Here is a 20564-nt window from a genome sequence, read left to right on the forward strand (position 1 = left end):
ACTGAAAAAACAGACTGAGGGCAGGGGCAGGACAGCAAGAGGAGGCTGGGGAACCCCACAGTGGCAGAACACCAGGGCCCGATGGCAAGACAACCTTTGCAACCCTGATAGTTCTCCCACTGTTTTGGACCCTTATATTTTCTTGGTATGCTGGTGACATATATCTCTTGTTCTCTGTCACCCTGGGGGGGCCCAATACAGTAGGAAGGGAGCTCACTGCAGAACATGTGAAAGGGCCATTGTCGGATCGTAGTAAAGGGGTAAAGGGCCCCAGGATAGATATATCTATCTATCTATATATATTTTATATATATATATATATATATATATATATATATATATATATATATATATATATATTTGCATTTTATATTGCCCCCCTATTTTTGTCCCTGTCCCCCATGTGCCCCCCCTAAATATGAAAGCTGGAGACGCCACTTCCAGCTCCTCCTTTTACACTATTCATAGTAAAAACACTTTTAACCACTTGTATATGTCTCCAGACAGGTTTCTTTTACCGTTGGAAATTATTTTCTCCTAAACACAAAAAACAAAAAGCATAAACATGCAAATAGCTATTCACACTACATTATATAACTTAACTTTGTGTCTTGTCTGCAGAAGCAATTTAAAGCTAAGAATCAGTACAATGTGTATCAACATGTAGGGACATATACCTTCAATATAAACATTTATTTGTCCACAAACTTCCTCAAGATAAAAGCTGCAAGACCATCTCAGCCCCACCCTGTGCCGATAAATGTGAGATGACTTTGGATTTTCAGTCTCAGAGACTTTTTAGTTTCATTTCTCTCTTCTGCTGTCAGCGATGGCGTCTGCTGATGTGAGACAAGAGCTGGACTGTTCCATCTGTCTGAACATTTATACAGATCCTGTAAACCTGAGATATGGACACAACTTCTGCCGGGTCTGTATTGATGGTGTGTTGGATACACAGGAGAGATCTGGAGGTTATTCCTGTCCTCAGTGCAGAGAAGAGTTCCAGGATCGGCCTGTACTGCAGAGGAACATAACACTACGTAACATAGTGGAGGCTTTCCGATCTTCTCAGCTGGAAGAAGGGAAGACTGGAATCTTCTGTACTTACTGCTATCACTCTCCTGTACCTGCTGTTAAATCCTGTCTGATGTGTGAAGCTTCTCTGTGTGATAATCACGTGAGAGTCCACAGCAAGGCAGCAGAACATGTCCTAACTGATCCCACCACTTCCATGGAGAACAGAAAATGCTCCATCCATAGAGAACTTGTTAAATATTACTGCACTGAGGACTCTGCCTGTATCTGTGTGTCCTGCAGTTTGGCCGGAGAACACCGGGGACACAAGGTGGAGACTCTGGATGAGGCCTCCGAGAAGAAGAAACAGAAACTGAGAAATGTTCTGCAGAAACTGATAACAGAGAGAGAGGAGACGGAGAAAAGAGTCCAGAGTCTGCAGGATCGCAGGAGAAAAGTACAAGAAAAATCAGCTGGTCTAACAGAGAGAGTCACTGGCCTGTTCATAGAGCTCAGGAGACATCTGGAGGACCTGGAGAATAGAGTCCTGAGGAACATCTCCAGCCAGGAAGAGTGGATCTCATTGTCTGATCTGATCCATCAGCTGGAAATAAAGAAGGAGGATCTGTCCAGGAAGATGGAGGACATTGAGGAGCTGTGTAACTTGACTGACCCACTGACTGTCCTACAGGAATCAGACACAGGGGACTTGTGTGATACTGAGGAGGGAGATGATGAGGACAGAGAGAGACATGATAGACTCCTCCATGATGGAGGGGATCTGGATGTGTCTGGAATCTCACACACATTACACACAGGGTTATCTGATATGATAAAAGAGGTAAATGTATTCTTCAATATACAGGAAGCTTCAGACATATTACTGGATGTGAACACAGCTCATAATAATCTACAGATATCAGATGACATGAAAACTGTATCCTGGTCAGATTTAGAGCAGAATCATCCAGAAACACCGGAGAGATTTCAGACATGTTTGCAGGTATTAAGCAGTCAGAGATTTTCCTCGGGGCGACATTACTGGGAAGTGGATGTCAGTGAGGCAAAAAATTACAGAGTCGGGATGTGTTATCCCAGTATAGGGAGGGAAGGAGGAGTGCAGTCACTGATTGGAGATAATAACAAGTCCTGGGGTTTGCGCAGGTATAGAGGTGTATATAGAGGTGAGTATAGAGGTGTGTATAGAGGTCTGTGTTGTCTAAGACATGACAATAAAGAGATCAGAATATCTCCCAATCTCTCCAGTAACAGAGTCAGGATCTATGTGGATTATGAGGCCGGGCAGCTGTCCTTTTATGATCTGTGTGACCCGATCCGACACCTCCACACCTTCACCACCACCTTCACTGAGCCCCTCCATGCCGGGATATGTGTATGGAAAGGTTCTATAACAATATCTGGGGGTGAAAGGCGACATGAGAAATAATAATATAACAGAAAATCTGCCCAAACCTGCTGACATCACAGAAATCTGAATCTGATTATTTGTAACTAATGGAATAATGCAGAAGATTCATATTCCATATGTCATAAATCTAAAGGTTCCCAACACAAACAATCACAGCATTGAGAAATCTCAGCACAGGAAAGTGTGATTTATTCTCTTATAGTGACAATAATAAGATTTGGGGTTTTCAGGGGTTCATTAAGGGCCAGTTCACACCACATGCAGTCCAGTGCGTTTTTTTTTTTTCTGCATCAAAAACACATAGAAAGTAGGTTATATGGTTTTCAATGGCATAGTTCACACCAGTGCTTGCAGTTCCAGTGCGTTTCAGTTGCAGAAAAAAAGTAGAACATGCTGCATTTTTTCTGCACTGGACTGTACTAGAATGCTGTAAAAAGCATCAAAAACTCACGGGAACGCACCAAAAACACACTGCAACACCCATGTTCTGTTTTAAGGTTAAGAAAAAAAAGGGGGGGAGAAATGCACTGGACTGCATAAAAAATGCATCAAAAACGTGCATTTAAAAAAGCATCTGGAGCGCATTCGGACTGCGTTTCTATGGTGTAAACTGGCCCGGATGCGTTCCAGGTGCTTTTCTGCATGTGCGTTTTTGATGCATTCCAGTGCATTTTGATGCAGTCCAGCGGGGATTTTTCCCCCTCTTTTTTCTTTACCATAAATAAGGACAAGTGTGTTGCAATGCATTTTTGATGCATTTTACAGCGTTCCAGTACAGTCCAGTGCAGGAGAAATGCAGCATGTTCTATTTTTCCTGGAACTGGAACGCACTGAAACTGCAAGCACTGGTGTGATCTGTGCCATTGAAAACCATATAACCTACTTTCTATGCCTTTTTGATGCAGAAAAAAAACGCACTGGACTGCATGTGGTGTGAACCGGCCGTAAGTGTTAGTGGTCAGGATAAGACTATTATCATTGATTATAATTTGAATGATTTTTCTAAATTTGCAGAAAATGTAATGTACACTATTGCAGCTTGCCAATACTTAGATGTGCTGACTGCATTGGTTTTCTTTTTTCAGTCTTTTTTTTCTTTAATTTTTACCTAGAGATCCTGCCAGTAACACGCTTCCTGTCCTAGGATGACACCACTCACTCATGGTACTGTACACTGTAGATTTTTAGGTACTGTCGTCTTATGGCGCCATTCCACGAGCGTATGCAGTTTTAAAGCGTGACATGTTGGGTATCTATTTACTCAGCATAACATCATCTTTTATATTTCACCATATGGGTAATATATTGTGTTTTAAAATTGTGTGTGTATTAAAATTCATTACGTTTTTTTTTTTTTTCTCAAAAAAATTTGCATTTAAAAAGACGCTGTGCAAATATAAAAATATGCAACACCCACCATTTTATTCTCTAGGGCCTTTGCTTTAAACAATCTATAATGTTTGGGGGCTCTAGGCAGTTCTCTAGCAAAACAATGCTGATTTTTACATATAGGAGAGGAATGTCAGAATTGGCCCGGACTGGAAGCGGTTAATATCAGACTGCAGAGTGCACAGGACAGCACTGGATTTCTGGCAGGATTCACAGGGTGATTTGTACACTGATTGAAAAGCTATAACAATATTCTTTCAAGTGTATATTTAACAGATCAAAATGAAGGAAATAAGTGAAGTTATCTTCATTGTAGTTTATTGTTGCTGTCAGACAGAAGTGTACAAAGCTGTAAAGCTCTAATTGGCTCAGAGTGCTGCCCCTCCCCCCCATGCTGCTGTGTAGGTGATTACAGGAAGTGATATCAGGACCAATTCAGATATATACAACACTTATATGTAGACTCAAAAAAAAAAAAAAAAGCTTTTTAATTAATACATAATTGCATTAAAGTAGAACTGAAGGCAATACTTTTTTTTCATTTTGGATAGATCAAGGGAGGGTTATGACCCCGTCAGATTTTTTTTCTGCCATCTGTGTCCCATTGTTGAGATTTCCCTTCACTTCCTGTCCCATAGCCAAACAGGAAGTGAGAGGAAATCCCTGTAAATCAAGGCAATTTCTTGGTGACCCCCCCCAGGTCACGACAATTTTTTTTAGTAAAATACGTGCATCCCACCCCTGATGACTGGCAGGAAACCAAGAAACGCGTCGGGTTATAAACTAAGGGTGCCGAGCTAAGCCTATTCTTATTTGAATTCAATGAACTTTTCTCTGATTTTGTATTCTTATCATGTGATTTATGTAAAATTTGGATTGTCATATATTTTTTGACTTTTGTATTTTTCTGTAGGAATTGTATCAGTTTATGTCCCTTGATTTGTCTGCATAAAATTGTGATTATTAATACAAATATTTCATCTTTTATGATTATGCCTGTATTCTATTTATTCTACTTGTGTAGGCCTAAAACAATCATGGACAACCCGGACGGGTTAACAACATCAAACTAAATCCAAATGAATATAATTGAATGTATATTTATCACCTACAATGACATGCTTCATTTAAAGTCCCATCTCCGTTCTCCAATTTTCTGTAATATAACCAGGGATGGAAGCATGCCATTGATACATGAAGGTAGTGACAGGTCACGTTTTCTTAATTAGAATCAAAGCAGGTTTAAGAATTTGGTTAAATACAAATTTGAATTACGTTATTTCGGACCAATTTTATTTCATTATTTTGGAGGATTCCTTTACATTTGCATTACTGATAAGGTTTATTTCAAATATGTGAAGTGTTCAATATTATAAAAGAAATATCTAAATTCAACATTTTGCCGCGTACATGTACAATACTGTGCAAAAGTTTTAGGCAGGTGTGAAGAAATAATGTGAAGTACAAATGCTTTCAAATATATACAATACAGCCGTGGCCAAAAGTTTTGAGGATGACACAAATATTCATTTTCACAAAGTCTGCTGCCTCTGTTTTTTATGATGGTGATTTGCATATTCTACAGAATGTTATTTAGAGGGATCAGATTTGTCCCTCTTTGCCATGAAAATGAACTTGATCCCATTAAAAAAACATTTCCACTGCATTTGTGAAGAAGACTTCAGGGCATCCAAGAAAGTCCACCAAGCGCCAGGACCGTCTTCTACAGTTGATTCAGCTGCGGGATCGGGGGCACCACCAGTGCAGAGCTCAGGAATGGCAGCAGGCAGGTGTGAGGACATCGGCACACACAGCGAGGAGAAGACTTTTGGGGATGACCTTGATAGGGAAATCCCAGAACTTAGGGGTTTCCAATAACATTTTGACTGCTGAACCACATTAAAAAAAAATGTATTTAATATTCAAGCCTATAGTTTTAGCTATAGGCAGGGAGAACAATACAGTAAGTACATGGTGACATTCAATATGATTGTTCTGCAATGGCTGAGAGCCTCATAGTACAATTTATACATTCTACAGGGGGTGGCTCCTTGAATGGGACTCTTTTGAAGTACCATTCAACTCTTTGGTCAGATTCATTGATATGCAAATGGTCATTTAACATATACATGTCACTTCCCAAGTTCTGTGGGAAAGCCGGAGGTAGACCTTTTAACAGCTGAAGGTGTGAATGGCATTTGATCACCAAAACAGCTGTTACATCATATGACTTCTAACATATTTGTATCCAATATATCTGGTTAATCAGAATACATGTTTTGATAATCATAACTAAATGTTTGATAAATAAATAGCTATTCCATTTACCCTATCAATCCCTTCTCTTGGTCAAATTAAAAATTGACCACATAACTAACAAAACATAACATAACAGCAATATAACAAACAATTCATACACTGGTTGTGGACAGTTGGGTTTTTGACTATTCAGTGTAGAGATTCTTTTGGTGACAGTTAAAGCTGTGTGGGGCCTAACTAGATGTGAATATTACAGGCAATGATATTGGGAAAATGGAACAAACTAAGTCTCATAACACATGCACAACCTAAACTGCAAAGGAAAGGCAGATAAAATTACAATTCCTATAAATCGCTTCTAAATTCCAACATCTCCCTCCAACTGCCTAATCTTAGTTTAAATATTTATTTTTCTAGTTCATGTTCCTCCTAATTTATGTACCCAATTTACTTCTGCAGAAAAATCTCATTTTGCTTTGCAAGGCTAAACAAAAATAAAAATACAAAAATGTCTAAAAACAAAAATTACACGCTGGTCTAACAATGTATGAACACCAAGTCTTTAGTTGATTCCTCCACTGTAACTTTGACAGCTCGTCCTCCATAAGACTCCATTGCAACACCTTAAGAAGGCATCCAATGTTCATACATAATCTTCTTTTCTTCTGGACTATCGCAGTCCACATGACAAGAAACTTCGAGTAGGTGTGCAGATCTTTTTGCAATTATAGCAAACTGAGCTGTGATTTTTTTAGACAGCTGACATGATAAGTATCAAAGTTCTTTAGACATCTAAAAAGCTTTTGAAAGTACGCTTTTCCATCAATGCTGTTTGTGGCTCATGTCATAAAGCCAAGGAATGAGGGAGGAGATTTTTGAGGATGGCGTCACTCAGATTGTTAGTCCAACATTTGATCATTAACAAAAATGCCCATAAAGTCATTGAGTTTTTTTACTGCTGAAGTAAATCTATGTTCTAGAGGTAAGGCCCCTTTCACACGAGGCGGACCCCTGTTTCTACGGAGCCCGCCTCGGTCCGCCGCTCGGCGGGAGATCAGTCCATTGATCTCCGCTGAGCCGGCGGATGACAGGTCCCTCTCTGCTCACTGAGCGGGGAGGGGCTTGTCAAGCGCCGCTGCCGCCTATGGAGGGATCGGATGAAAACGGACAGCATCTCCGTTTTCATCAGATCTCACCCAATCCGATCCACCAGCAATGGACCTGGATGTAGGGCCATCCGTCTGATTTTAGCGGATCGGACGGGGTCGGATGTCAGTGGACATGTCTCCGCTGACATCCGATGCTCCATAGACTAACATGGAGCGCCCGTTCAGGTCCGCCGTCAAAACTGACAGGCGGACCTGAACAGTCCGATCGTGTGAAAGGGGCCTTAGACCTGGAAGAAAAGAAAAACGTCTTAATACAAGGAGAAACCATTCTCATTTAGTGTAAAATGGTATTCAACTGTCATTTAAACTAAACTGTCTAGACCATAAACATTTATCATGAACAGTAAGCTTCTCAGAAGGGGGGCTATCACGTATGGCCTGGACCATTGATCCTACAGGAACATAGACAAGGATTTACAAGAATGACAGGAGTATAGTGCAGTACTGGGGTTCAGGGTTCACAGGAGATACAGTATTGTGTACAAGGATTCTAAGGCAGGAAGGATACCTAATGGTACTATCTGGGGAGAACGCAGCATGTCCGCATGTGCAACAATGGTGAGGGCCCTTGAAAGGGCCGAGGCGCAGAGTCTAAGGAACTGCCTTGTCTTCTCCAGAGCTCTTGATGGTAGAGATGGTTTTGTGCTGCAGACAGTTCTTGGTTGCGACCCTCTTACTCACCCAAGCAGGCAGATACCTAGAACTAAGGGCCAATGGACAAATGAGAATCCCTTGCAGCGCTGAGGTGCTGGGATCACTAAACAGTAGGGAGCAAAATTCAAGCTAACAGGTGTGTGCCTGGACACACAGACATTGGGGACAGACACACAAAGACACATAAACAGCTAGAAATGAGTAGCCATGCAGACAGTCACACAGGAATCTATAAGGGTAGTGAAGTTGCATGGTGTCACTGAACAGGAAACTAGTTTACAAATACACTTGGAGACACAAAGGCAGACTTGCTTAGGACATTATTATTCAAAGCCTAGGGCAATCTGCTTCAGCTTGAAAAGGCAGTACTGGCTGGGCATGTAGCTACTTCAATTAGCAACAGGAGGTTTAATCTAGTCTTAAAAACAAGTTTTGTGGGACAAGATACAACCACAGTCCTTATATGTTAAAGCATTGGAACTAAATGCCAATACCAATACACTAATAATACCAGCATACCTGCTGATCTTTGGGAATAGAGGAGACAGATCTGTGAAAAAGCTGACGATCTGTGACAGGTCTAATTTAAAATCTTAATAATACCCAAGTAATTCTTAACACTCAATGTAGTAACACTGACATACATGTAGTAACACATTCATTACTTTTTTTTTTTATCATCATAGCTGTTTAACCACTTCAGCCCCGGAAGGATTTACCCCCTTCCTGACCAGAGCACTTTATACAGTTTGGCACTGCGTCGCTTTAACTGCTAATTGCGCAGTCATGCAATGCTGTACCCAAACAAAATTTGTGTCCTTTTCTTCCCACAAATAGAGCTTTCTTTTGATGGTATTTGATCACCTCTGTGTTTATTTTTTGCGCTATAAAACGGAAAAAGACCAAAAATTTTGAAAAAAAAAATGATATTTTCTACTTTTTGTTATAAAAAAAATCCAATAAACTCAATTTTAGTCATACATTTAGGCCAAAATGTATTCAGCCACATGTCTTTGGTAAAAAAAATGTCAAGAAGCATATATTTATTGGTTTGCGCAAAAGTTATAGTGTCTACAAACTAGGGTACATTTTCTGGAATTTACACAGCTTTTAGTTTATGACTGCCTATGTCATTTCTTGAGGTGCTAAAATGGCAGGGCGGTACAAACCCCCCCAAATGACCCAATTTTGAAAAGAAGACACCCCAAGGAAATTGCTGAGAGGCATGTTGAACCCATTGAATATTAATTTTTTGTCCCAAGTAATTGAATACTGACAAAAAAAAATTACAAAAAGTTGTCACTAAATGATATATTGCTCACACAGGCCATGGGCATATGTGGAATTGCACCCCAAAATATATTCAGCTGCTTCTCCTGAGTACGGGGATACCACATGTGTGGGACTTTTTGGGAGCCTTTTTTCAGGGCCCCAAAAACCAATCACTGCCTTCAGGATTTCTAAGGGCGTAAATTTTTGATTTTACTCCTCACTGCCTATTACAGTTTTGAAGGCCATAATATACACAGATGGCATAAAACCCCCCAAATGACCACATTTTGGAAAGTAGACGCCCCAAGCTTTTTGCTTTGAGGCATGTTGAGTCCATGGGATATTTTATATTTTGACACAAGTTGCGGGAAAGTGACAAATTTTTTTTTTTTTTGCACACAGTTGTCACTAAATGATATGCCCATGGCCTGTGTGAGCAATATATGTGGAATTGCACCCCAAAATACATTTAGCTGCTTCTCCTGAGTATGGGGATACCACATATGTGGGACTTTTTGGGAGCCTAGCCGCGTACGGGGCCCCGAAAACCAAACACCGCCTTCAGGATTTCTAAGGGTGTAAATTTTTGATTTCACTCTTCACTGCCTATCACAGTTTCGGAGGCCATGGAATGCCCAGGTGGCACAACCTCCCCCAAATGACCCCATTTTGGAAAGTAGACACCCCAAGCTATTTGCCGAGAGGCATGGTGAGTATTTTGCAGCTCTCATTTGTTTTTGAAAATTAAGAAAGACAAGAAAACATTTTTAAATTTCCTTTCTGACACTTTTTGTTTACATGAAAAAATTATTTTTTTTTGCAAGAAAATTACTTTGAACCCCCAAACATTATATATTTTTTTTAAAGCAAATGCCCTACAGATTAAAATGGTGGGTGTTTCATTTTTTTTTTTCACACAGTATTTGCGCAGCGATTTTTCAAACACATTTTTTGGGGAAAAAAAAACACACTTTTTTAAATTTGAATGCACTAAAACACACTATATTGCCCAAAGGTTTGATGAAATAAAAAAGATGATTTTAGGCCGAGTACATGGATACCAAACATGACATGCTTTAAAATTGCGCACAAACGTGCAGTGGCAACAATATAAATACATTTTTAAAAGCCTTTACAGGTTACCACTTTAGATTTACAGAGGAGGTCTACTGCTAAAATTACTGCCCTCGATCTGACCTTCGCGGTGATACCTCACATGCAGGGGTGCTTTTTTTTTTTCTTTATTATTTTTTTGCTTTTTTATCTTATTTTTAAACTGTTCCTTTCATTTTTTTTTTTTTAGATCATTTTTATTGTTATCTCAGGGAATGTAAATATCCCCTATGATAGCAATAGGTAGTGACAGGTACTCTTTTTTGAAAAAATTGGGGTCTATTAGACCCTAGATCTCTCCTCTGCCCTCAAAGCATCTGACCACACCAAGATCGGTGTGATAAAATGCTTTCCCAATGGCGCTGTTTACATCCGGCGAAATCTAAGTCATAAAATGCTCGTAGCTTCCGGTTTCTTAGGCCATAGAGATGTTTGGAGCCACTCTGGTCTCTGATCAGCTCTATGGTCAGCTGGCCGAATCACCGGCTGCATTCTCAGGTTCCCTGTTGAGACAGGAGAGCCAGAGAAAAACACAGAAGATGGTGGGGGGGCATTCCCTCCCACTGCTTGTAAAAGCAGTCTAGAGGCTAATTAGCTGCTAGGATTGCTTTTACATGAAAGCCGACCGCTGGCTGAAAAGAATGATACCAAGATGATATCTAAACCTGCAGGCATCATTCTGGTATAACCACTCAAAGTCGTGAATGGCGTACCTGAAGACAAAAAAATGGTTAACAATAAAGCACAGTAAACAGTATAGTATAAAAAATTGCATACCTGAAAAGCAAACATGATAAAACATAACAACAATAAAACATTGCAGAATAGAATACAGTAAAAAAGAGCAGAACAATAGAGAGAGAATAGAGAGAGAACAATAAAACGACAACTATTTTTTTATTTTATATATATATATTTTTTTTTACACTTTTTTTTGTAACTGTAACTTTTATAACTGTAACCGGTTCCAGGTTCAGGTCTCTCAAAATGCGATGGCATCATGGGAGACCCTGTGAAAGTGTGCCTAGTCTGTGCAATGCTGTACCCTACACTAATACTCAACTAGTGAATGGTAGCGTTCAAAACATTCACCAATGCAAAGACCAGGATTATCAGGACAGGAGGGACAATAATAGCGGGTGTCACGCCTATATCCGCTCTTGCTGCAGACACGACATCTTTTTTGTGGGGGGTTCATTGGGTAGGGGTACTCGGGAGGACATAAAGAAAATGCCTCTCATGCAGCTGACTGCATTTGGTTGGGGATGTGAAAGGGGGAAGTACGGGCGCTGCAGAAGTGGTGGGTTCCCAATTAGGATTGGCGAATGCAGCAGGAAGGGCATTATGGGCATGATGGGCCTGTTGGTCTTCTTCTTGGTGGCAGCGGGACACTACTTGTGCTTGCCACCTCACCAGCTTGAACTGCACTTATGGGACTCGCCACGTCACCAAGTGTTACTGCAGTGCGGGTTTGACTACGACCGGGGTGTACTAGGCCGCTGGTGCTTGCCAGTTCACCAAAACTCTACCAAAAAAACTGTTAGCGATCGCAGGGATCAGGCCTGACTCTGCGAACGCTGCAGTTATGCATTTAGTGTTTTGTAAGTGACAGTGATCGATCGATACTGCACTTGGGTGGGTTGGGCTGGGCGGAGGGGCAAAACGCAGGGGCTAGCAGGTATCTGGGCTGATCCTGCTAACACTGCGTTTTTGGGAACCCTAAACTGCTGGGGACGCTAGTATAGATCTGATCAGATCAGATCAGATATTGATCCGTTCAGATACTATACCACTAAGGGAGGTGTATGGTGCATGCGTGGGTGTTAGCAGTACTGGCGCTAACCTGATGACGCATATCACCGCCAGGCGATCAGGGGGCTAAACTTTTATTAGGTAATAAATGGCGGGTGCCCTGACACTATAAAAAATAAACAAACTAACCAGCGTCACCCGTAACAGTTATACGGTGATCAGTGGTGAAAGGGTTAACTAGGGGGCAATCAAGGGGTTAAAACATTTATTAGATAGTATATGGGGGTCAGGTTAGAGATATTTAGCATACAGAACATTTTCTTTCTTAGATGTTTTACCAGAGCACTTTTTCCAATACCAAAAAATTGTTTGACGTCAAACTAAATGTTACCACGTGGATTTTATGTACGGTATACCATTACTATAAAAAACTATTATTCACCATGGTTAAAAATGAGCAGCTCAAAAAAAACCTAATTTTTTTATAAGTTCCCCTTTGTCTTGCAAGACAGTTATACTTCACCATACTGAGCACATTGGAAAACTTCTTCAAAAAACTGTTTCTTCTATGGAAACAAAGATTACTGTTAATACACACACATATAAAAATATACATTATTAGGAGGAATATTACTTTCCTTTTTTTTTTTTTCGTTTACAGTTCACTCAGCTCACTCAATTTGCATGACAATACAGCTGTTCACACACAAGCCATGCAATTTAACCCGTGTCAAAGAAAAGGGGGGGGGGCTCGTTGCTCCTTTAAACTATAAAACACCATTCCTTATTTTTAAACTTTAATCATTAGTGAAAAAGGGTTTTTTTTACGTCACTAATCTTTTAACATTTCACTTTAATTATTTTTATCAATTTTATTAAATGTATTGGGTGTGACTCCAATGACCACATGATTAGCCACCCCAGCAAGTATTTAAATTTTACGATTTTCAGCTCACAGTTTTTAGATTATGTTTTCTTTTAGAATAAGCAAATATAATATTTTATGTTTTCTTTTTCATATTAAATTGACCACAGTGCAAAATGACTACACATTGCACACGATTTTACAATTTTAAATATTTTTTTTTATATACCCAAATTATATAGAAATACAATTTTTAGTATTTTTAAAGGTCACACTTTACAGGCAAAATATTTTTCTTGCTTCTAAAAGTTGCAATGACCAACATTCCACTGACTTGTTACCTGTAATTGTCCATGTGTCCCATCACTTTAAAACATACATAACCAACACAAAACAAATCATCATGCCACCCATATTCATACTGTGTTACTATTATTTCACATTCATCAGTCCCTACCCTCAAGGAGCTTACAATCCTAAGGTCCCCAACTCACATTCATACATACACTAGGGACAATTTAGACAGGATCCAATTAACCTACCAGCCTTTCTCCAGAGTGTAGGAGTACCCGGAGGAAACCCATGCAGGCACAGGGAGAACACGCAAACTCCATGTGGATAAAGTCGTGGTTTGGATCAACTGTTTTGCTGATACAGCACTTTGGGTGTATTAATACAACTAACATGACATAACAATCCATGGATCTCACACACATATATACAACAAACATAACTCTCACACTTAGCCAACTACACCCTGTAGACAAAAATCTTCCTCTATTAAAACTGCACTTTCCCTTCTCTTTTTTTTATAAGTTCACTCATCTATAATGGGCTCTAATCCATATGTCTACTTAGGTCATTATAAGTGCGCTGGGTGGTAGGGTATAATGTGCTTGCAGTTATTTTAGCAATGTTATTATTAGGTTCAAATTCATATACAGGACAATAAGTTTCTTTCATTTCCTTTTTTCAACATTTTTGTCATTTGTTTTAGCCTTCTAGTGGTGCAAAACCCCTGTGTGCTTTGGTTCCATTCCTTGAGGGACTCTGCCACTCCTGTTCCCAAAGGAGCTCCTGGTGGGATCACACAGATCCCAATCTGGGGTGTACTCAGTGGTACAATTCCCTATCTCACACGGTGGTGAGACTTCCTCAAGGATTCATCTATTCCTAGCTCCCCACATCACACAGACACAGTGAACCTAAGTAATAGCAGGAACTGTATACCTGGCCCCCAATCTCAGCCAAGGATCTATACCAGACTATACACTGCACAAATCAGGCACACAACCGAACGGGGGGGGGCGGGTTAGTCACAGAAGCTGCTAAAAAAGTAAACTCTGGATTTAAGATGTAAAGACACACTCCTTTCTAAATAGAAATAGTCAATAGAGCACCCCCCTGAGATAAATGCTGCCCGTAAGCACCCCCCTGAGATAAATGCTGCCCGTAAGCACCCCCCTGAGATAAATGCTGCCCGTAAGCACCACCCTGAGATAAATGCTGCCCATACATGTTTTGAGGTGACATGTAGCTCCCGTGTGGGGGATATATGGGGGACGTCAAAGACAGTTGTATCGGGAGGAAAATCTGGCAGGGAATTCCTGGTTTCAGAGGGTCTAGGCTGGGGAGACATTTGAGGTCTCACATTGGGAGGTAGACATCCCTCCGCTCAGCACAGGTGGAGCTTGAGTACGGGGAAGGCATGTAATTACACAGAGAGAGTGAGGAGAAGTTGGGGTAAAGCAGAGGGTGTATGCTGGGAGGGGCCACCACATTAGGGGCCACGCATTTTGTGTACGATATTGGAAGGTTTCATAAGATCCTTGGGAAGGTTGAGGCGGGATGTACACTTGGCGGCTGGGTTGGTACTGGGGACTGAGCCTCTGCTACTTTCTATTGGAGGATGAGGGTTATGAAAAGCGGAAGGTCTGTAGGGCTGTCCATACAGGATATAAGGAGCCAGGTCATGAGGGTAGGCTTCCTGGTGGGTGGCCACCGTATTCTGCAGCTTTGTGGCTTCGGCAGGAATCCGGCTCATATTCACTGTCCAGTAGTTGCCTTTAGGCTGCGGCTTCAGTGGATCTTTCAGGACCTGCAAAGAGGGAGAAGACGTTCGAGGCGTAAGCCAGCACAGCAAATTCACACAAATTATTACAGGTCAGGGTAACAAAACCTTGTGACCTATTTACAATGATCAGAAAAGTCATTTCTCAGAATCTGCACCTATTTTTAAAAATTGGTTACTTTTACTTGGCTACAATATGTAGTAAATGAGCAAATTCTAAAAAACCAACAGCGATGAAAAATGGCTAAATTAAAGTAGAACTCTTTGCTTTATATAGAGTGGGAGATGGTTGGGTCCCCCATCGAGTGTGTAATAAGAAAACTTAGAGCTGTAAGACTCACTGGTGTCTCACACAGCTAGCGGGTACCGCCATCCAAAGAGCTCATCCCGACACCAGGGAAAATACACAGAAGCAGCCGATGGGATACCACACATTGGAAACAGCCAGAATATAAGAAGGTGAGATCCAGCTTCAACCCAGGCTCCGCCCAGGCCACGCCCAACTGACACATTTCGCCATGCCCACAGGGCTTAGTCGTAGAGGTCTATAACCAAGCCCTGTAGATGGGGTGAAGCACACCAGCTGGGCTTTGCCTGGGGAGGAGCTTTGGGCTAAAGGCGCATCTCACCACCTTATATGATTTTTATGTTTGGGTGAAATATAATATAAGGCTCCCTGAGTCTGCAGGATAGTTCATAATGCTTAGGAAAAGTTGTTACTTTTCCTTTCACTGCGCTTTGCAACGCCGCATAGACACTTCAAACAGAAAGTTTTGCTGAAGTATTAAAACAATAGCGTAAAAATAAAATGGATTTAAAGAAAAAAAAAGTTGATCATGAAAGAATTTAAAGGCAAGTTCCCCTCCTGCTTGGAAGGTTGGGTGGCACTGTGGGAGGTAAAGGGATTTGCAGCTGACTTAAGACCCGGGGGGGGAGCCACAGCCCTGCAGCAGGCCATGGCCCTGTGGTTGAGAACCATAGAGGAACCTCAAAAATGACTATATTTATATATGATTCACACTTACCAGAATAAACACATGGGTTGATTTACTAAAACTGGAGAGTACAAAAATCTGGTGCAGCTCTCCATAGTAACCAATCAGCTTCTAATTTCAGCTTGTTCAGTAAAGCTTTGACATTAAAACCTGGAAGTTGATTGGTTTCTATGCAGAGCTGCACCAGATTTTGCACTCTCCAGTTTTAGAAAATCAACCCCCATAGACCTGGCCACTGGTGATAACCTCTGCATAGGCCTTAACAAAGTCTAAGCTTAGTTAAAAAAAAAAAAACTCTTGCCAACAGATTTTTCATCCCAAAGTAATTCAGATCTTTACAGTGCTCTGGAAGAGTTCTATCACCACATATCAAAATTATAGCTCAGCACGCTCTTGTATTATCACATTTGCGTCGTGATTTGGGGACTATCCTGCAAGAGCCATAAGAGCCGATCACCACCATCACATCCTAGGAGCAACAAGATCTTTGGGTTACCATTGTGATCCCAGCACAAAACCTGGAAGCAAAACATTTTTGGGCATTTTGGATGGAGTGGAGATTTTTTTTTTTACGCTTTGTGTGTCCCATTGAGGAAATCTGTCTTTTCCCCTTTCCTTCAAGTAAAATGAAATCTCTCCAAAGGGAGGCAAATCCCAAGTTAGACATTTGCCACAGGAACAATTGTCTTCATTGAAAGGCTTCCCCTGTTTTGTTGACAGCCCAATATTTTGGCTTTTCCAATCACTTTCATACTTTGGGGGGGTCTCAGGGTAAATCTCCCCAGCTGGGACACAGACAGCAATAAAGACTAAAATAAAAATGCACCCCGAGAAAGAAGGAAGAAGAAAGAAGAAAGAATTTTAAAAAAGGAGCAGGAGGGAAAATCTCTCTGAAGAGCAACTTACAATGTGGTGTCCATTCAGGAAAGTTTATCCATCCCAAAACCGATTGTTAAAAGCAATAGAAAATTTGAAGTGCTTTTGAAAGACAGACATTGACATTCAACACATCGAATATACTAATCAAAATCTTCATATGAAGGCTTGTACAAATTACAAATGTTTGTTTGGAAATCTACTGGTGTATGGCCGGCTTTAGATTATTGTCACTGGAACAGCTTCTCCATTGGATGATTTCACCTCTGTACCTGTCTGGGTGACCAGTCAAAATTTGGGATTTTTCTTCACTTTCATTTCTGTTGGAACGTATCACAAATCTATATTATATACATCTCTCTCTCTCTATATATATAATATATATCTATATATCTATATCTATACACACACACTTGGATATTTTTTTTTTTAACTTACCTCTAAATGCCTGTTGCTAGGTGGTCCCTCATAGTCTGCCTCTTCTAGTGTCTGGGCTGGTGACATCACTTCCCCCTCGGCACAGGAAGGGCTCAGCTCTGCTCCCTCCCTACTGTCAATCATCTGGGACCCATTACAGGTCCCAGGTGACTGAGTGGCCAATCACGGCGCCGCTCGCACATGCGCAGTGGGTGCCAGGCTGTGAAGCCACAGCCTGGCGCCCACAGTTGCAATGCCGGCGCCGCTGAATGGAGGGGGAGATGAGCAGGGCTTCAATCTGCCGCATCGCTGGACCCTGGGACAAGTAAGTGTCCAATTAAAAGTCAGCAGCTGCAGTATTTCTAGCTGCTGACTAAATTTTTTTTTTTTTTTTTTTTTAACTGGACCTTGGGTGGAACTCCTCTTTAAAGTACCCAGATGATCAGTTAAAACAGTGGTTGTCAACTTGCAAGGGAAAGGGGGCCTCAAATGCAGCTCCTAATCTCTCCAAGAGGCAAAAATATAACATTTATTACATTTAATGCTACAGAAAACTATCACTAGACAAGACTTACTCGAGCAAATGTTCTACTAGAGCAGCAGTCTCTAAACTTTGGCCCTGGGGCCAGATGCGGCCCTTTGCTTGCCTTTATCTTGCCTTGGGGCACTATTCCGTCCACTGACACCAAAAATGGGGCATAATTCTTTTCGCTGACACCAAGGATGGCGCACTATTCCTCCTACTGACAGACCATCAGAGACTAGAAAAATGTTGCATGAGATCACTGGACATTACTACAGTTAAGGAACCCTTTACAAATCAGTGCTCCCTGTACTGACTACTGGGGCAAAGGGCTGCACTACAAGCATCGGAGGGCCACAGGTTGGACACCAGGGAGTTAGAAGAATCTTATAAAAAATGATATATAGAATGAATGTCCAACACAGATCTGCCCCTACTCAACATTGCAACAATGTAAATGTCATCAAGTCAATGTGCGTGTATGGAGAGTAATGTTGGTTCCAAATATATTTATTTTTTACTCAAAATTACAATACCAGCTGGGAAATACCAATGTCCAGTATAGAATAGGTTCTTGTATGTGCGAGTCCATTCTGCGCTGGATAATTATGGCCTTTAGAGTGACTTCTTCTGGTCCCCATAAAATCTGACCATACAATCTTTGAACTATCAACTTTAGATTAACCACTTCCCGCCCGCCCTATAGCGGATTGACGTCCGGGAAGTGGTTGTGTTATCCTGACTGGACGTCATATGACGTCCAGCAGGATAACATGCCGCAGCGCGCCCCGGGGGCGCGCATCGTGGTGATCGGTGGAGCGGTGTGTCAGTCTGACACACCGCTACACTGATCTTGGTAAAAAGCCTCCGGCGGAGGCTCTTTACCACGTGATCAGCCGTGTCCAATCACGGCTGATCACGCTGTCAATAGGAAGAGCCATTGATCGGCTCTTCCTCACTCGCGTCTGACAGACGCGAGTAGAGGAGAGCCGATCGGTGGCTCTCCTGGCAGGGGTGGTCTGCGCTCATTGTTTATCAGCGCAGCCCCCCCGCAGATCACCACACTGGACCACCAGGGATCGCCACTAGGACCACCAGGGAGAGGGGCAACATGTGGATGGCCAGGTATGTACCCCATGGCCATCCACATGTGCCCAGTGTGCCAAATCTGTGCCAATCAGTGCCCACAAATGGGCACAATTATGTTGCAGTGATGCCCAGCAATGCCACCCTTAGGGGCATCACTGCAAACAAGCAATGCCATCAGTGCCACCCATCAGTGTCCATTCATGCCACCTGTCAGTGCCCATCCATGCCCAGTGCCAACTATCAGTGCCACCCATAAGTAACCATCAATGCCACCTATGAGTGCCCATCAGTGCTGCCTATAAGTGCCCATCCGTGCCACCTATGAGTGCTGCATACCAGTGCCACCTATCAGTGCCCATCAGTGCCACCTCATCGGTGCCCATCAGTGCCGCCATATCAGTGCCCGTCATTGAAGAAAAACGTACTTATTTACAAAAAGTTTTAACAGAAACAAAGAAAAACTTGTTTTTTTTCAAAATTTTCGGTCTTTTTTTATTTGTTGCACAAAAAATAAAAACTGCAGAGGTGATCAAATACCACCAAAAGAAAGCTCTATTTGTGGGAACAAAATGATAAAAAATTTGTTTGGGTACAGTGTAGCATGACCGCGCAATTGTCATTCAAATTGCGACAGCGCTGAAAGCTGAAAATTGGTCTGGGCGGGAAGGTGTCTAAGTGCCTGGTATTGAAGTGGTAAAAAAAAAAAAAAAAAAAAAAAAAAAAAAAAACGCAATATGAGGACTTACCTAATCTATCCAATGAATTTGAATCCAATCAGGCAGGCCCTTACACAACATCATGGGTGCTCAACCTGTGGCCATCCACATGCTGCAGAACTACAAGTCCCATGAGGCACTGCAAAGATGATATTTACAAGCATGACTCCCAAAGGCAGAGGCATGATGGGCATTGTAGTTTGGCAACAGCTGGAGGGCCACAGGTTGAGTACCCATGCACTACATAGTTGTTGGTAGATCTAGGGTTGCCACCTCATCCCTTTAAACCCAAACACATGTGAATTACACAGGTTCTGATGTTAATTTAATGCATATAAGGCACCAAGTGAGTTTTATTGCCACGTTAATCAGCCACAGAACCTGTGTAATTCATATGTGTTTGGTTTTAAAGGGATGAGGTGACAACTCTAGGTAGATCTAAAGGAGATATTACAATCAGATTCCCGCACGTGGTTAGCTTTAGGGTCACCAAACAGGTTACAATTTGACCATACAAACGTTGCCCAATAAACTTTAGATTTACTAAAACTATATAAGAACCTACCTGATCTATCCAATTTGTATCCAATCAGGAAGGCCCTTACACTAGATAGTTGTTGATGGATCTAAAGGATATTGTACAATCAGATTGTAACAAATGTGTTGATTCTTAATGTGAGAATTCCCAGTTCACCATGACACAAGAACGTGCAATATTGATGGCCAATGTGACACCATTCCTGTTAGGGTTACTAGTCCAAGGACATTTGTGAAAGGGACTTTACATTCCATGCCTGGAGGAGGCTCACTTCTCAGTCTGAACCAGATTTGCAGTAATTAGCATATGACAGAAGCCATCAGGCCCCCATTGTTTTCTTGAGGTGTCCCATCAACCCTTCACCCCCCCGCATAAAGCCGTACACACGATCCAAAAAATGCCGCATTCAAAACAATCGTACGA

At 41.5% G+C, this 20564-nt stretch overlaps 1 protein-coding gene across 1 annotated transcript; it reads left to right on the plus strand.

Annotated features, from left to right (window-relative positions):
• The first annotated feature begins 823 nt into the window (after window positions 1-823).
• On the plus strand, window positions 824-3051 carry LOC141145570 (E3 ubiquitin/ISG15 ligase TRIM25-like). Its single transcript, XM_073632369.1, has one exon. It carries the CDS (start codon window positions 830-832, stop codon window positions 2459-2461), a length of 1632 nt encoding a protein of 543 aa, XP_073488470.1. The 5' UTR covers window positions 824-829; the 3' UTR covers window positions 2462-3051.
• The last annotated feature ends 17513 nt before the right edge of the window (window positions 3052-20564 follow it).

This window comes from Aquarana catesbeiana, linkage group LG05 (assembly GCF_042186555.1).
Source record: "Aquarana catesbeiana isolate 2022-GZ linkage group LG05, ASM4218655v1, whole genome shotgun sequence".
Lineage (NCBI taxonomy): Eukaryota > Metazoa > Chordata > Amphibia > Anura > Ranidae > Aquarana > Aquarana catesbeiana.